Below are 18324 nucleotides of genomic sequence, written 5' to 3'. Positions count from 1 at the left end.
CATTTACAGCTACGAACGGCCCTTGAAGCAGTGGCGGTTCGAGTTGTTTCGCTAAACAAACTAACCACTATTTGCTCGCTTTATATACCCCCCCCCCCCATTACAAACTTAGCAAACATGAATTCCAGTCCTTTACAGATGAATTGCCAGAACCTTATATTGTTCTTGGCGATTTCAATGCACACAACTACCTGTGGGGCGACCCTCGTATAGATGCGCGAGGACGACTTGTTGAACAATTCCTTTTCTCTTCTGGTACGTGCATTCTGAATAAGAAAGAACCCACATATTACTGTCTTGCCAACAAAACCTTTTCTTCAATCGATCTCAGCATAGTTTCTCCTTCTATTCTGCCTGAACTCGAGTGGGAAGTTACAAACGATCCTTACGGAAGCGACCACTTCCCCATACTGCTACGAACATCTAAAGAAAACTAATATCCACCACAGGCTCCTAAGTGGAAGATTGATACAGTTGACTGGGGGAAATTCCGAACTCTCAGTAGTATTTCATGGGATGACATGTCCTCGTTAGGAATTGGTGCTGCTGTGGAATATTTTACAGCCTTCATAATAGAGGCCGCAACTAAATGTATATCACAAGTAAATGGCTTGGCATGCAAACGGCGTGTCCCGTGGTGGAACGACGACTGTAGGATCGCTCGTAAGAAACAGAACAAAGCGTGGGGGTTGCTACGCGCCTCTCCCACTGCGGAGAATCTGTTCAACATTAAGAAAGTGAAATCGCAAGGCAGGCGAACACGCTGACAGGCTAGAAGCGAGAGTTGGCAGAAGTTTTTATCCGGTATCAACTCGTATACAGATGTGGCCAAAGTCTGGAGCAGGGTTAATAGGATAAAAGGGCGACAAACATATTCACTTCCTTTGGTAAACACACAAGGTGAAACACTGAAAGATTAGGCAGACTCACTTGGGGAACACTTTGAGAGCGTGTCGAGTTGAAACCATTATTCGCAATCCTTTTGAAATACAAACAAATAGAAGAATGTAAGCCAATAACACGAAAATCCAGACAGAATGAACCTTATAACCGGCCTTTCAGTATTGCTGAGTTGAGAGCTGCCTTGAACACATGCAAAAGCACTGCACCGGGACCTGATAGTCATGTATGACATGATCAGAGGCTTGCATACTGACACCAAACTTACACTACTCACACTTTTCACCGCTCTTTGGGCTACGGGATACCTCCCATCCACATGGAAAGAAGCGATTGTGGTCCCTGTTCTTAAGCAGGCTAAAGACCCTTCCTTGGCGGCAAGTTACCGTCCGATAGCTCTTACAAATTGTCTTTGTAAGCTTTTTGAAAAAATGGTTAACCGGAGACTTGTACATTTCCTTGAACTCAACAATATGCTCGATCCCTTTCAGTGTGGCTTCAGAGTAGGGCGGTCCACAACCGATCACCTTGTGCGCATTGAGGGAAACATTCGCGACGCCTTCCTACATAAACAATATTTCCTATCCGTATTCCTCGATATGGAGAAGGCGTACGACACAACGTGGCGCTATGGAATCTTGAGAGACTTGTCGGGAATTGGCATCCGTGGCAATATGCTCGTCCTTATAGAAAGCTATTTGTCCAACCGTACATTCCGCGTGAAAGTCGGCAATGTATTGTCGCGACCTTTTATACAGGAAACTGGTGTACCTCAAGGAGGTGTACTTAGCTGCACGCTCTTCATCGTGAAAATGAACACCCTTCGGGCTTCGTTACCGCCAGCCATTTTTTATTCTGTTTACGTAGACGACATACAGATAGGTTTCAAATCCTGCAACCTCACAGTATGTGAGAGGCAAGTACAACAGGGCTTGAACAAAGTGTCCAAATGGGCAGAAGAAAACGGATTTAAAGTGAACCCCAACAAGAGTTCTTGCGTGCTTTTCATGAGAAACAAAGGGCTCATTGCAGAACCCAGTATCGAAATGTATGGTCAGCGAATTCCTGTGAACAAAGAACACAAGTTCTTAGGCATCATACTTGATTATAAATTAAGTTTTATTCCACACATAAAGAACCTCAAGGTCAAATGCTTAAAAACAATGAACTTACTTAAAGTGTTATCCCACACAACACGGGGCAGCGACAGGAAATGTTTAATGAATCTTTACAAGAGCCTCATCCGATCACGGTTGGACTACGGTGCCGTGATCTATCATTCTGCAGCCCCGAGCGCGCTAAAGATGCTAGATCCCGTCCACCATCTAGGAATCCGACTGGCCACTGGAGCTTTCAGAACAAGTCCCATTGAAAGTTTATATGCAGAATCAAATGAGTGGTCACTTCATCTGCAGAGAACATACATCAGCCAAACATATTTTCTGAAAGTCCACTCTAATCCTGAACATCCGTGTTTTAATACCATTAACGATATGACATATGCTACACTTTTTCATAATCGTGCTTCCGTAAGACAGCCTTTCTCGCTGCGTGTGAGGCAGCTTAGTGATGAAATGCATGTCCCACCCCTCGAGCTCCGCCTAATGCATCCAGCCAAGCTGCTACCTCCTTGGGAGTGGCAGCTGATACAATGCGATATATCTTTCGTGCAAGTCACAAAGCATGCTCCAGAGATTGAAATCCAAATGTATTTCCGGGAACTCCAATACAAGTACTCCTGCACGGAGTTCTACACAGATGCATCGAAGTCATGCGACGGGGTGTCCTATGCAGCCGTCGGTCCGTCCTTCTCGGAATCCGAGGTACTGCATCCGGAAACAAGTATCTTTACGGCTGAGGCCTACGCACTGTTGTCAGCTGTAAAACATACAAATAAATCAAAACTCCAGAAATCAGTTATATATACGGACTCCCTTAGTGTTGTGAAGGCCTTGATGTCATTCTGTAACCACAAAAATACGGTAATTAATGAACTCTACTCTGTCCTGTGCAAAGCATATATATCTAACCAACACGTGATTATATGCTGGGTGCCTTGACGTAATGGCATCGAGGGTAACGTTCTAGCGGACCAGATGGCCACATCAATTTCATTGCATGCAGTTAATCCTACTGCTTCGGTCCCTGTCACAGACCTGAAGCCTTTCTTAAGAAGAAAACTGCGAAACTACTGGCAACGCTTGTGGGACCTGGAAACAAATAGTAAGCTGCATGTAATAAAGCCACAATTAGGTTTCTGGCCTCCTGTAACAAATTCACGCCGGACAGATGTCCTATTCTGTCGTCTAAGAATAGGACACACATTTGGCACACATAATTTTTTACTTACGGGAAACGAGCCTCCAACCTGTGGTAGATGCGGGGAGAGGCTGACCGTCCTCCACGCCCTCCTGAAGTGTCGGGCAGCCGAATCTGAGAGAAGGAAACCTTTTTCTCTAGCATACCGGCAGCACATCCCCCTACATCCCGTAATGCTACTCGGCCCAGTACCTTTATTTGACACCAACGCAGTCCTAAGTTTTCTGAAAGATGTCTTGCATGTTGTTAGCCCCACATGTTCGTAGCGGGTCCTCTCTTCAGAGGATGCCGCTGTGATAGCTCTTTCGTATAGCACATACCTCTAGGCCTTTGTTTCAAGGGCTCTGACGAGGTAGCAGTGCTCCAAGTAATTTTACCATCTTATATATTTTCTATTTTGCATAATTCTTCTACGATGGATTTTAATGTTCATAGTATTCATTAGTCATCGCCATAATTTTATAGCACGTAGATTTTACGCACTTTACAGCGACTATGTTTAGGCCCCTTTACAGCGAAGTCTCATCTTCATCGCAGAAATCATCATTCCACCGCGAAATCACTAACACCGTCTTGGCGCTCTTTGGCCATATCTGGCCCTTGCGCCACTAAACCACACACATTCATTCATTCAGGATGAGCGAGCGCCAGACTTCGTAAGGGAGTTTGACTTCAAGAAAGTCGCGGTCGTGGCACACGGCCAAAAACTGGATGACGCTTAAGCGTCGCCTTCAAGAGTGGAACGCGATAGCGTTATCGCACCCCGTTCGCACCGCCCACTCATTCGCTCGGCATGCTCTTGAGTCGGCCCCAATGCGTTCAAACGAGACGAAAGGGAGAAGCGGGCGAGTGGCGCGCCACCCGTCGGGGCTGCGCCGTACATTTCGAGGAGGGGGTCTTCTGTGTTTGCCGCAAGATGGCTGTGTGTGTGCGCCAAGCGCAGAAGAAATATAGCGGAAACGTACTTCGCTACTCGTTTAACTGCGACGTCTGTAATTTACATGCTCATAATTACCGATATACACCACAGTATAACTTGCTACAGCACGTTTCTAAGACAACACCGCATTCACCAGAGGCACTTTTGTCGCGCTTTGAACCATCGAACTCATGGCTGCGCTGTAGCGTCTCCGCATCACACTCCGGACACTCTGGTTCGATTCCCGCCCAGCCCATCTTGCAAGTTGTTTTTATTTATAAATTGCATTCCGGGATTTTTCGCTTACGGCGAACGCCGCCGACACCGGCTTTTCTGCGACACGATATCTGTAACGCTGTGGCGTTAATACAGAGCTATTAAAAGAAGCCGCCAGAGGCGCGTTCGGCGGTGTTTGGTTTTTGTACGAGTGCGAAAATGTAGCTTCTAATTACGCTCTCAGCTATTATTGGGGGCGAGAACTTACGGAGTCGCCATCTGTCGGAAGCGCCCCCCTTGCGTAGTACGAGGGATCACGCGGCGCGCTCCTGACAGGTTTCGCTTACGGCGCTCAATAAAAACAACATGCGGCAGCCCTCCTGGACATATATGTAGGTACTGTCAAAACGAGGGAAGTTTTTACTGTCGAAATAATAATCTTGGGCAAACTGAAAGGACATAATGGTTCACAGACGCTATCTCTTCACCGAATACGTACAGAGAACGCCAATGCGCGCGGTCGCCGCGATGGGGTCTCCCGAACTGATTTCTTGCGTGAAAGCTAGGCAAACGCTGTGAGAAAACCATGTGAAGTATGTTCTTATAGTGGAGGAGGAGGAGGAGGAAAGAGAAAAGTAGAAGGCAGGGAGGCTAACCAGAATAACGTCCGGTTGGCTACCCTACACCGGGGGAATGGGAAAGGGGAAAACAAAGATAACAGGGAGAGAGAGGAGGGAAGGAAAGAAGGAAACTGCGGCAAGTTCGCTGACGCGTGTGGTTTTATAGAAATTGCAATAATAGTCACAGATGGTCGCACAAACCCGTCGTTCTTAAACACAAAAGCGCCTTCCCCGCTTTATGGGCCGACAGGCGATGGGGGCGGTGTTCCAGCAGCACCTGCACAGAAAGCGGCCGATTGTCCAGTTTTTGGAAGGCTTTGGCAAGTTCTTGTCTCTCTAGGGCATATCTTCAATGGCACAGCACGTGGTCGATGTTTTTTTCGGTGCCACAGACCTCACATGCTGCTCTGTCAGTCACTCCAATTAATGTAGAGTATGCCTTTGTGAAGGCAACTCCTAACCAAAGGCGACAGAGAAGCGTAGCTTCACGTCGAGGAAGTCCGAGTGGAGGTCGGAGTTGCAGGGAGGGGTTTAGTCGATGAAGTCGTGTAAGTCGTAAGTTTGGCGAGTTCCACTCGGTCACTGTGAGACTGCGTGCCAGGTGTCGAAGCTGCCTTGCAGCGTCAGTCCTCGAAAGTGGAATTCGAACGCTGTGCTCTTCTTGATGTGCTGTGCGAGCAGCGTTATCGGCGGAATCATTGCCACTGATTCCACAGTGGCCAGGTACCCATTGAAAAACGACCTCGTGGCCTTTTTGTTGGACATCATGGTAAAGTTTCACGACTTCGCATGTCAATTGCTCATGACATCCGTGTCGGAGAACTGACAGCGTGCACTGTAATGCCTGTTTTGAATCACAGAACACAGCCCATTTTCCAGGTCTTTCAGGATCAATGAATTCCAGCGCTCGACGCAGGGCCGTTAGTTCTGCCGCCGTTGAGGTCGTGACATGCGATGTCTTGAACCGCAGTGTCATTCCTCGCGTTGGTATAACCACGGCACCACCAGAACTGCACGGCGTAGTCGATCCATCGATATAGATGTGCACGTGGTTGCTGTACTTTTCATGCAGAAGAAGTAAGCTCAGCTGTTTTAGAGCAGGGGCCGGTAGATCTGTCTTCTGTAGTCCTGCAATCATTATATGTACTTGTGGACGGCTCATACACCACGGAGGAAACGCTGGCTCGGCCGCAGGTGCGTACCCTGAAGTAAACGATGCACGATGTGCACTGACAATACCGCTAAATGTTGAGCAGGGCCTTGCAACAGTGAGGCTCGCCAAGTGGTGGGAAGGGGTCCTAGCATAATCCCCGAGATGCATACGTATTGTCTCAACGGTAATGTGCGTCGTGATTGTGTAATCCTGCGCAAGGGCAATGGTTTCAGCCGTTGATGCACTGCGTGGTAAGCCAAGACATATCTTAAAGGCTTGGGCTTGAATACTCTGAATCGTACGCAGGTTAGTCTTGCAGGCGCTAGATATTGCAGGCAGGCTGTATCGCAGGAATCCAACGAACGACGGCATGTACAACTGTAACATAACGTGTATAGATACTCCCCAACTTTTTCCTGCAAAACCTGAACAGGTGACAGATAGCAGTCAGCCGCTTTTTCACGTAACTGACGTGCGGAGTCCAAGACAGGTCTCTGTCAATTACGACTCCCAAGAACCTGTGACTTCTGCTGTATGGTATAAGTTGTGCGTTAATAGATACGCCGTAACCAGACATTGGCTTCCTCGTGAATGCCACCATTGCGCACTTTCCGCATGAAATTTCAAGTCCTTGTTCACGAAGGTAGCAAGATGCCATTGTGGCTGCCTTCTGAAGCCGAGCGCGAAGCTGAAGTCGTGTCACACCTGATGCCCAAATTCAGATGTCGTCCGCATAGATGGAAACACGTACGGTGCTTGGCGGGTTGTAAACTAATCCACTGAGGGTGAGATTGAAAAGAGTCTGGCTAAGCACTCCGCCTTGAGGGACTCCTCGGCTACCGTAATGCTCGGATGTCGGGCCATTTTCTGTGTGCACGTAGAATGGTCTTTTCTGTAAGTAGTTGCACACCCACATATACATCATACCACCAAGTCCGACGGCTTCTCACGTGCTAAGGATGGCTTCATGGGTGACATTATCATAAGCTCCTTCAACGTCTAGAAAGAGAGCAGCAGATAGTCGCTTACAGGCCTTTTGGTGTTGCACAAATGTTATCAAGTCAACAGCGCTGTCTGTTGACGAACGGCCCCGTCTGAATCCGGCCATAGCATGTGGATAGATTTCATAGTACTCTAAGTACCATTCCAGACGTGTTAAAATCATTCTTTCCGTTGTTTTTCCGACACAGCTGGCAAGCGCGATCGGACGGTAGGAGGAAATGTCCAAAAGCGACTTGCCAGCTTTGAGAAGTGGAATGAGGCGACTTGACTTCCACTCTTGCGGAACCGTACCCGTCTTCCAGGAGTCGTTGTACAAGAGCAAGAGTGCCTTCCAAGCTTGGTCTCCTAGGTTACACAGGGAACGGTATGTAATACCGTCAGGTCCTGGCGCTGAAGAACGCCTGCACAAAGCCAACGCAGCTTCTAGTTCTTCCATAGAAAGAGGGCATTCCATGCGGGGATCGCGTGAGAACAGTGGGTGGTCGAGCGTTCCCGTACCCGTCCCATCGGAATTTTCCTCGCCAGCAATATTTCTGCAGAAAGAGTCAGCGACGTCAATACCTCTACATTGTAGATAAAGTACCAGAGCTTTAAACGGGTGGCCCTGACCAAAGGTTGTGCGAAGGCCACGAAGTCCTCCATATAAGCGACAAAGGTTTTCGCGGATCCAGGGACTCGCAAAAGGATGTCCATTGTCGCGAAGCCAGCTTGTTCATGTGACGCTGTATTTTCTTTTGTGTTCGTCTAGCCAATCTCAAATCATGATTGGATTTCGTGCGTCTATATCTTCGCTCCGCACGACTGCGAATTGCTCGAAGTTTTGCTAGTTCGATGTCGAAATCGGTGCGGGAAGAACTCCTCGAAAGCAAATGCGTGGTTGTTTGTATGGCATCCTTTATCGCGCCCTGTAGGTTATAAGAGGTGCCGTCACGACAACAGTCTTCCATTATTATTTTGTATTTAGGCCAATCGGTGCACTGGACGGTTCTGGAGAACTTGGAGCTGTCAAACCTTCGATTTTCAAATAGGTTGGGACGTGGTCGCTACCCCGTGTTTCTAAATCGGAAAACCAGTGCACGTTTCTCGAAAGCGACCGTGAAACGAAGGTTAGGTCCAAGCAGCTGCTATACGCTGATCCACGCAGATACGTAGGGCTACCATCATTTGTCAAGCAAAGGAGGAGGAGACAAAGGAGAGGAAAGACAGGGAGGTTAGCCAGTGTAAGTACCGGCTGGCTACCCTGTGCTGGGGAAAGGGGTAAAGGGAATAAAAGGAGAAAGAAGAAGAGGGAAAAAAATGGAAAAAGAAAGAGAAAATTCACACAGTAGCGCGAAACTACGCGCTACAACGTTCAAAGGCGGTCGCACAATTCGCAGTTCCTTAAAAACTTCTACAGAGCCCTTAAGGCCTTCAGTGCCGAAGCCCGTCTGGACCAATGTCCTAGAGCTTTTTCCTCTGTAAAGGGGCGATTGTCCAGTTTTGCGAGAGCGGTCACGAGCACTTTTCTTCGCACTGCGTAACGGGGACAGTCACATAGGAGGTGTTGAATCGTCTCCTCGCAGCCGCAGGTGTCACAAGTAGGGCTGTCGGCCACGCCAATGCGGAATGAATATGAGTTCGTGAATGCCACGCCGAGCCACAGGCGGCACAGAAGTGTTGCTTCCGCTCGTGGCAACCCTGGTGGTAGGCGGAGTTGCAGACGTGGATCCAATTTGTGGAGACGTGCGTTCGTGAAATCACTGGTGTTCCACAGATTCTGCGTAAGCTCGCGGGCGAGGGAGCGAAGACTTGTGGCTGCGTCTGTTCTTGACAGCGGTATGGGTATAATCTGGGCACCATCATGAGCCGACCGGGCAGCGTCATCCGCACTGTCATTTCCTGAAATTCCACAGTGTCCCGGTATCCACTGGTAGATGATGCTGTGTCCCTTGTTGATTGCGTGATGGTGGAGCAGTCGGATGTCTGCGACTAGGTGCTCATTTGGTCCATGGTTGAAAGGAGACATCAGACACTGAAGAGCTGCCTTGGAGTCACATAAGATGGACCATGAATGTGATGATTTGTGAACTATAAACTCCAGAGCAGCACGGATAGCTGCGAGTTCTGCAGCCGTCGATGACGTAATGTGAGATGTCTTGAACTTGAGGGTGACGCACTCTGCGGGAATCACCACTGCTCCAGCAGAACTATTAGAGGATACAGAACCGTCTGTGTAAACATGGATGCGTCCTCTGTGCTGTTCATGTAGCACTGAAAGCACGGTTTGTTTGAGGGCGAAAGTGGACATCTCCGTTTTCCTTTTGATACCGGGAATAGCAAGAAGAGCCTGGAGTGGATGGAGGCACCACAGCGGTTGAGGTGGTCGTGCTGCAGGCGTGAAGTTTGATGGTAAAATTCCATGGTTGGCGGCAATAATCTTGCTAAACGCTGAACGAGGTCGAGCGGCAGGAAGGGAGGCGAGATGACGCGATGGAAGGCGGGCGAAGTGCCTGATATGCATCCTTAAAGTGTCGACTTGAAGATACGTGTTGATGGGGTGGTCATGCGCGATGGCTATTGTTGCAGCCGTGGACGCACATCTGGGAAGACCAAGGCAAATTCGCAGAGCTTGCGCTTGTACAGATTGGAGGGCACGGAGGTTGGTCTTGCCGGTCCCACCCAGTACAGGTAAGCTATAGCGCAGGAGACCGAGGAACAGTGCGTTATAGAGTTGGAGCATCGCACTCACAGACGCACCCCATGACTTGCCCGCAAGAAATCTGAGCACGTGGGTTATCATGACTAATTTCCTTTTTAGGTAGGATATTTGAGGACTCCAGGAAAGGTCGCGATCTATTATCACTCCTAGAAACCGGTGCGTCTTCTCGTAGGCAATTGGCTGTCCATTAATTCTTATAACGTACGGTTTCATTGCTTTACGCGTGAAAGCGACTATAGAGCACTTCTCGCAGGACAGCTCCAGACCTCGTGCTCGAAGATAACCTGATGTTAGTGTGGCCGCTTTTTGAAGTCTGGCGCGCACCTGAGGACGCGTCGCTCCTGATGACCAAATGCATATATCGTCTGCATAGATCGACACATGGACGGATTCCGGAAGGGTATGGACCAGGTCGATGAGCACCAGGTTAAATAGAGTGGGGCTCAAAACTCCGCCTTGTGGTACGCCTCGGTACGTGTTGCGTTGTGATGACGCACCGTCCTCTGTTTGCACAAAGAATGACCTGTCCTTCAAGAAGCTGGATATCCACCGAAAAACAAGGCCGCCTAGGCCGACCTCACCCAAGGCGTCCAGGATGGCTTGATGGGTTACGTTGTCATATGCGCCTTTGACATCCAGGAACATCGCCGCTGACAGTCTCGTGAGGCTTTTTTCGTGCTGAACAGACGAGACAAGATCTATAACGTTGTCTATAGAAGAGCGTCCGCGTCGAAAGCCTGCCATAGCGTCAGGATATAACCGGTAGTGTTCTAGATACCACTATAGACGCGTCAGCACCATCCTCTCCATCACCTTTCCTAGACAACTGGCCAGAGCAATGGGACGATAAGACGCCACATCTAGGGGTGATTTACCTGGCTTGAGCAAAGGCACAAGGCGGCTGGACTTCCATGCAGCCGGAACTTCTCCATCACGCCATGAATTATTGTACACGTCTAGAAGTGCATGCCGGGCTGTGTGGCCGAGGTTTCCAAGAGCTGCGTATGTCACCCCGTCAGGCCCAGGCGATGAGGAACGTCTGCACGCTGCCAACGCCGCCTGCAACTCCTCGATGGAAAACAGATTGTCCATACGAGAATCCCGCGAGATTGGAACATCACGGGGATCACGTATAGCAAACGATGGCGGTAAACCAGCAACTTTGAAACAGAAGTCCTCCGCTACGTCGATCTCTCTGCGACCTTGGTAGAGAGCCAGGCATTTGAAGGGGTGGCGTTGTTGCGGTGATGTTCGAAGACCACGCACTGTTCTCCATATATGTGACAGGGGTTTACGTGGATCAAGGGTATCACAGAAGGTCTTCCATCTTAGAGACTGCAGGGAGTTAATCCGACGCTGGATCTTCTTCTGTATGCGTCTCGCCTCCCGTAGGTCGTAGATGGACTTGGTGCGCCTGTACCTTCTTTCCGCGCGACGGCGGATTGCTCGAAGCCGCTCCAATTCAGCTTCGAATTCAGAAAATTTAGGAATAGGCCTGAAAGATCTTGTTGCTTCTTGAGCAGCAGCGTTAATTAGCTTCTCGATGTTGCCAGGCAGACAGTCCTGGATCTCTTGGCAATTCTTCTCCATGAGCAATGTGTATTTAGGCCAGTCGATGTGATGAAGAACTGTAGTAGAGTGTGACTTGCGTATGCCGTCGATTTTGACATATGTTGGAACGTGGTCACTACCATGCGTTTCGTTGTCCGTGAACCATTTCACACTGGCACTGAGGCATCTTGAAACAAATGTCAAGTCCAGGCAGCTGCTGTATGTCAATCCCCGCAGAAAAGTGGGACTGCCATCATTTAGGCAGCAGAGCTCATGGTCCGACGCGAAGGATAGTACACGTCTGCCTCGACAGTCCATCTTTAAGCTTCCCCATAGCGGATGATGCGCATTGAAGTCGCCGGTAATAACCCATGGTCCAGGTGTCGCTGTTAAAATTGCACCCAGTCGTGCGTTGTCAAATCGACTATTAGGTGAAATGTAGGCACCTATGAGCGTGAGTGCGACGTTCTTGCATTTTATAGTCAAACACACATACTGATTGTCGTCATCAGGTGCCACTGGGTGTAAAACATATGTGAAATCGCATCTGATATAAACAATGACTTTGCTGCGGTCGGTACAGGTGGCAGACATGAAAGCTGCATATCCTGATAGGCGGATGGCGCTCTCAACGTTGGGTTCACAAATGACGATGATTGGAAATTTGTTCTTAAAAACAAACGGACGAAAGTCCGAAATACGCGATTTAATGCCTCTGACATTCCATTGGAAGATAGACGCTTCCTTGACCTCTTTAAGGAACGAATGTAGAGGAGCAGCCATGGTGCTTCTCAAGACCGGACAGTACCGGATACAGGGCATCCAGTATTTGAAGTGCGCCTCGAGCCGCCGGAGTGTGTATGGCGGTCAGCAGTGCTCGTAGCGTGTTCATAAGGGCCCTTATCATGGTGACAACTTGTTTGTCGTTGTCTTGGTTGCTGCCAGAAGGTGAAGCATGATTCGGCGAGCGTGCTACATCTTGTCGCTCCGCTGGTGGATCTAGCCGTGGCAATGGCGGCCACTCCTCGCTTGAGGCAATGATATGGGAGACATTCTGCTGAGGAATCTCATTGCTGCTATTGCTAGTTGTATGCAGAAGTTGCTGGACTGTCAGTGGACGCGGTGCATCCTTAGCAATAGCAGTGGGTTTCCTAGATCTCCGGCGACGTGAACGTCGACGTCGCACCTTAGCGGCAGCCTCCCTGTGCGAGGAACCATCCCTGACCATTTGCCTCAAGACTTTCGCCTCATTTTTCACATGTGGGCAATTCTTCGATGTTGCATCGTGAGAGCCCCGACAATTTGCGCACTTTTGGTTTTCTGCACGACAGGCGTCGGAGCTGTGCGGGCCAGAGCACCGTGAGCATACGGCAGCGTTTGTGTAAACCGCACTAACGTGCCCTATCCTTTGACACTTCCTGCACTGAAGCGGCTTTGGCACAAAAGGCCGTACAATGTGTCGGAAGTGACCGACCTTGACGTGGGACGGTAGGCTGTCTCCTTTGAAAGTTAACTTGACACACTGCGAGTTTCCCAGGCGGCGGGCTTGCAATATGGCAATTCCCTCTGTCGCCGGCTTGATGAGTATATGCAGGTCAGCATCGCTTATGGAATTATCTACGTCATACACAACGCCGGCCGTAGAGTCATGATGGTCTTGTTTATAGCAGCGTACGTTGATGCTATCCAGCACCTTAACGTTGCTCAGAATGTCTAGCGCGCTGCGGTTTGTGACATCTATAGCGAGGATGTTCTTACGGCCGTTGATCCTTATATCTTTGATCTGACCCGGAACAAGTGCCTCGAGCGATACAGATGTGGCTTGGCGGTTGATCCGGTTCAGATTGTCGCTAGCAGCCACAGGCACATATAAAATGGTGAGGTCTGATGGCTTTCGCGTCGGGATCACAGTTGCCTTACTTGTGGAAGGAGACGTCCTGACGAGCCTTCTCTTTGCTTTGTGCTTCGCTACGGGCACGAAATCGCTGTCATCCGAGGTTTCATCACTGGTCCCTGAGTAGATCACAGTGTCCTCGCTGTAGGTGTCACTCGGGCGACTAGACCGCTTTCTCGGTGCGGTCGCTGTTGACGTAGAGGGACCAGGAACCTCTCCAGGCGACTCCACGTCCATCGCCGTAGTTAAGGGAGTGGCGTCTCCCACAAAGTAGCTTTAAATTCTCAGAGACAAAAAGGCAGCGTTCCACACAGGACACTTCGTCGTCGTCGTCCTCGTCAAGCAATCTTCAAGCAAAATTCGTGTTCAGAGGCAAAGGACACCAATGTTCTGCCTCTAGAGTTAAGTTTGGAGCTTCCCCATAGTTAATGGTGGGCGTTAATGTCACCAGTGAGCACCCACGGCTGTGGAGTCGACGTCAAAATTCCCCGTAGGCGCTCACAATCTAGACGGCTTGCTGGAGATGAATAGGCTCTAAGAATTGTAAACGTGAGCGTTTTCTTCTTCACTGTTAAGCAAACGTATTGATTTGCTTCGTCAGGAGGCACTCGGTGATGTACATAAGTCAAGCCACGGCGTATAAACACAGCAACCTTGCTGCACTCTCCGTGGGTACACTCATACCCGGACAGTCTGATGGGAGCTGACAGGTTGGGCTCGCAAATCACGATAATGGGGAACTGGTGCGTCAAGACAAACTGTCTAAAGTCGGACATGCGTGACTTAAGCCCTCTGGAGTTCCACTGAAACACTGATGCATTCTTGACTTCCTCTTGAAACGACGGCATCTCTCGGGCCGTGGTTTTACCCTAGAGCCGCAAGCACCGGACTCAAGGTGTCCTGCACCTGCAGTGCGCTCTGTGCCGACGGGGTTTTCACGCTGCTCAGTAGAATGCGCATGGCGTCCATAAGTGACTTCAGCATCACTATGACTTGGCGATCCTCATTTGTCGTCCCATCCGCCGTTCGTGAGGTCATTGAGGGTGGCGGAATTTGATGTGACTCCGAGGCAGGTTGTGCTCGTGGAAGTGTAGGCCACTTTTCAGGAGGTGCGCGACTTGCCCCTTTTTTCGTTTTCGCAGTGTCTGTCTTTGTGGAAGTCGGCGTTGATACGGTAGCCGCTTTGCCGGAAAATGGTGTATATCTTTCAGTAGACGTAACTCTTCGTGCTTCTCTTCGGTGCCTATGTCGTCGTCGCCTGAGAGTAGCGGCAGCCTCTTTGTGTGTTGAATGGTCCCGTACCATACGTTTGAGTACTGCTCGCTCGTTCCGCACCCGCGGGCAATCATTGGATGAGGCCTCATGAGTACCATGGCAGTTAGGGCACATTAACACAGTTGCGCGGCAGGCATCTGCTGAATGAGATTCGGCGCACCGTGGGCACACGAGGTTATTCCTACAGACACCTTTTACGTGTCCCATCTTGCAGCATTTGTAGCATTGCAGGGGCTTTGGTATGTATGGGCGGACTGGATGGCGGACGTGGCCAACTTTGACATGTGAGGGAAGGCTGTCTCCATCAAACCACAGCTTCAGGCAACGGGTGTTGCCAAGTCTTGTGATGTGCGGAATAAGAGTGCCTTCTGTAGTTGGCTTTATTAATATAGGTAAGTCGTCGGTTGGTATAGAAATATCGACATCATAAATGACGCCGATAGTCCCATTGCAGCCAGTAGGTATCATGGATCGCACTTGTACTTTGTCGATCTCCGTTACGTGCCGCAGGCTTTGCAGTGCACTACGGTGTAGAACATCTACTGCAAGGATATTCTTCCGTGCGTTTATTCTCACGTCCTTCATCTCATTTGGCGCGATTCCCTCAAGAAACGCAGAAAGGACTTGCCTGTTTAGGAGTCGCAGATTTGACAGTGGGTCCACAAGTATGAAGAGCATAGTGTGCGGCCAGCGCTGTTGTGTTGTCTTCACGGTGGAGACACTTGGCGACGATGACCTCCGTAGCACTCTTCTTTTTGTGGTTCGGCTCATGGCAAGCTTGAAATCGTCGTCCGACGAGTTGACGCTGGTCGAGTACAACTCGGTTGCCTCACTGTCCGTGTCACTTGACGCATTTCCACGTTTCCTGGACTGATGGCTTGGGTCTAGGAAGGTCTTCGAGGGCTGCTTCGTCCATTGCCACAACACGGGAGCGGCAGCTCCCAGAGTTTGGAAAGAAACAAAGCGAGACAAAGGTACAAGCGTTCTATGATAGAAACACTTCGTCGGCGTGCCCTTCTTATAGTGGGCTGTCTGTATAACTAAATGGAGGATAACAGAATGAGGCCTCAATGCAGCGATCGCACGGGTTCGCGGTGACCGACTGCGCGCCTGCATCCATGCATGTGCGCGTAGAATATTTCCCTTTCGCTGCGAGCACATTTTCGCATCGTGCCGTGAACTTTAGGCAGCAGCATATGAGCATTTGACAGCCCACAAGCAACCAGTGTTGCGTGGAAACTATCAGAGCTGCTCAAAAATAATTTCGTTACAACTACGGACTTCTACACCTATCAGGACGACTTGGTATATCCCGTCGCGATCATTGAATCTTTCTTTTTTCTAAGGTCTTGGACGTTTAAATACCATTATTTCTCAAGGTGCCTCGCACTGTATGTTTGTCGGTCTTCTCAGCGAGCATTATGACGCAGCTAGCGACCAGGCAGAAAAAAATTTGTATATTTAACTTTCCCGCTATGACCACATCAGCACTGCGGCACACGTACACTCATCACCGTTTTGTTCATTGGTTTACGGCGGTTTACAAGCTATATTGTATTAACATTATCTATGTACTCTAGTAGTGCAATTTGCCGGCAGTCGTTTCGTCGTTTCAAAAAACTCAACCAGAAAAGTCCGGTCGGCACAGTTCTTATATTGATTTAAACAATAAGTTATATATTAGTATGGCTCCCATGCACGGGTAACGGCTGCTCTTTTTCACGTAGTTAATAAACGAAGTAGAATAAACACTACTAATTAAGGTTTTATAAGTTCTTGCACTGATTAATATAAATGAGCAAACATCACTTGTTTTGTTGCGCTCTAGCTAACATTTCGGACTGAGAAAGTCATTTTTGTATGCATACCGCTGCTGCAGAATTATGCTAGCTAATATTGTGTAGCGAGATATGAAACTAAATCTAACACCTTGCAGGGTATCACTGCAACAAAACAAAATCAAGCAGTAGAAAACGTAACGGAACTAAGATATATGTGTCTTCCTCGAAAGGACAAACAGCTCTCAGGCAGCGAGCGAATACGCTGCTCTTCAGTGAAGTTTCCCAGCTGACGTCACACGCGAGAGTGCAGCACTCATACTTCTCGTGGTGATCGCTGCATCTGTCGCTGCGAAATTAGGCGACGTCGTCGCACATCGTCTTTGCGCCACTCGTTATTATTATTATTTTTTTTTTGCAGGTCTCGTTGTCCAAGTCTCTCGAGTCCGGCGACCTTGCTGATGTGGAGTTCTATGTTGAATGCGGGCATTTCCCAGGCCTGCGTGAAACCTTCAAGGCGCATAAGATGATCCTGGCTTTACAGAGTGAAGTGTTCAAGGCCATGTTTTATGGCGACTTCGCCAAGGAGGACCGCATAGTCATCACTGACTTGCACCCAGAGGGTTTCCGTGGCCTCTTGCGGTAAAGTTCCCTCTTCTTTGTTGTACTTCTTTGCTTGAGAGCAGAAGTCTACATATCCCGATCCAGGGCCAAATCTGACCAGCGGACTTCTTCTGATTGGCCAACCAAGTACTGCTGCTCTGGTAATGGTGGCCATCCTGTAGTGGAGCTTATTCACCGTGAGACAGTCGCATAGCATGGGTGCTGTAACTTAAAGCTATTCTAATCAGTTTCTATTCCATTTTCTTCATTACACTTCCACAATTGGTCCAGGATTTCAGGGCAACGCCCGCTTCACCAGCTTGCCACGAGACGTCGCGAAAACCACGAAAACTTATTTTGCCTCATTTAGCCGAACAAAGGAAAACACTTCTTTACGGTTCTACGCCATTGTGACAATTAGCCTTCCGCAATTGGTGGAAATGTTTTCGGCCCACAACTAGTTTGTTTGTCGCGACATCACAAAACCGGCTAAGGTCACGACGTCACTAAAGGTGAATATATTCTGAACAAGACTTTTCGTAAAATAGCCAGGCACTGTCCCTTTCCGAAAAGAATACGTGATGGTTGTTCGCTGATCGCTCTGGCCCTGCGTACTCGGAGCTTCTGGCAAGAATCAGTTTCCTTGCGCATAGCAAAATTTTTCGCGTGCCAGTGCAACGCTGCCGAGCCTTTTCGACACGCATACAACTTAGCTCTGAAGTGCGGCTCCGTGCTGCTCGCTGTCGCGGCGTGCTGGCTGCCCGCTGCTGGGTGACGGCCGACGATTTTTCGAGATCAACGTATCGCAATCAAGCTTGTTGAGTGCGTTCTTCTGCACGCTTCCGTCATTTCTTGAAAACATCAGGCTTGTGAGTTGAGCAGATTTTTTCACAAATTAATTTCGTTCGTTCTCTCGAAAAAGCTGTCTTTCCTGCTCCTCAGCTATTCGCCACATTGCGTTATGACGTAAAACGAGGTTTACGCAGAGCATGCTGGGGATGAATGGCAGACGGCAAGGCCGAGGAGTGAGCTAGTGTTTGGCGTGAGAAATCGCTGTCGCGAAAAGTTTCATCCTGTGTGGACGAGCAAGAGATGGGAGGCGAGGGGTGTCGGTTGCTGCACCAACTTCAGTCCTCGCCATCTGCTCACATAGTAGAACGGACGCAGTCGCTAAACGAGTGAATCAGTCTTGCCACTTTTCGCTCGCAGTTCTCATTCAACGGGAAGGGAGCGGGATTGGAAAAAGGTGACGTGAGAAGGCAAGTAGACGCTACTACTATAGAAAGGACAGTGGTTGCTGGGAAACGGGGTAAATTCAAGTTAAAGATGGGGTGCGCTACGTTTCTGATATTTCTGAAAAATAAACACGATGCAAATATGTCAAGTGGACAGCTTA

General features: G+C 49.2%; 1 protein-coding gene across 3 annotated transcripts in view; it reads left to right on the top strand.

Annotated features, from left to right (window-relative positions):
• LOC142590303 (BTB/POZ domain-containing protein 6-B-like) overlaps positions 1-18324 on the top strand; it is a 63276-nt gene that overhangs the window by 17757 nt on the left and 27195 nt on the right. For all 3 annotated transcript variants that reach the window (XM_075702321.1, XM_075702320.1, XM_075702319.1), the window contains exon 3: positions 16747-16967. In XM_075702321.1, the coding sequence (XP_075558436.1) occupies positions 16747-16967 (221 nt within the window). The remainder of the gene's footprint in view (positions 1-16746; positions 16968-18324) is intronic.

This window comes from Dermacentor variabilis, chromosome 8, assembly GCF_050947875.1.
Source record: "Dermacentor variabilis isolate Ectoservices chromosome 8, ASM5094787v1, whole genome shotgun sequence".
Taxonomy (NCBI): Eukaryota; Metazoa; Arthropoda; class Arachnida; order Ixodida; family Ixodidae; genus Dermacentor; species Dermacentor variabilis.
Note: the sequence above shows the minus strand (reverse complement) of the source record. Positions and strands in the feature narration are given on the sequence as shown.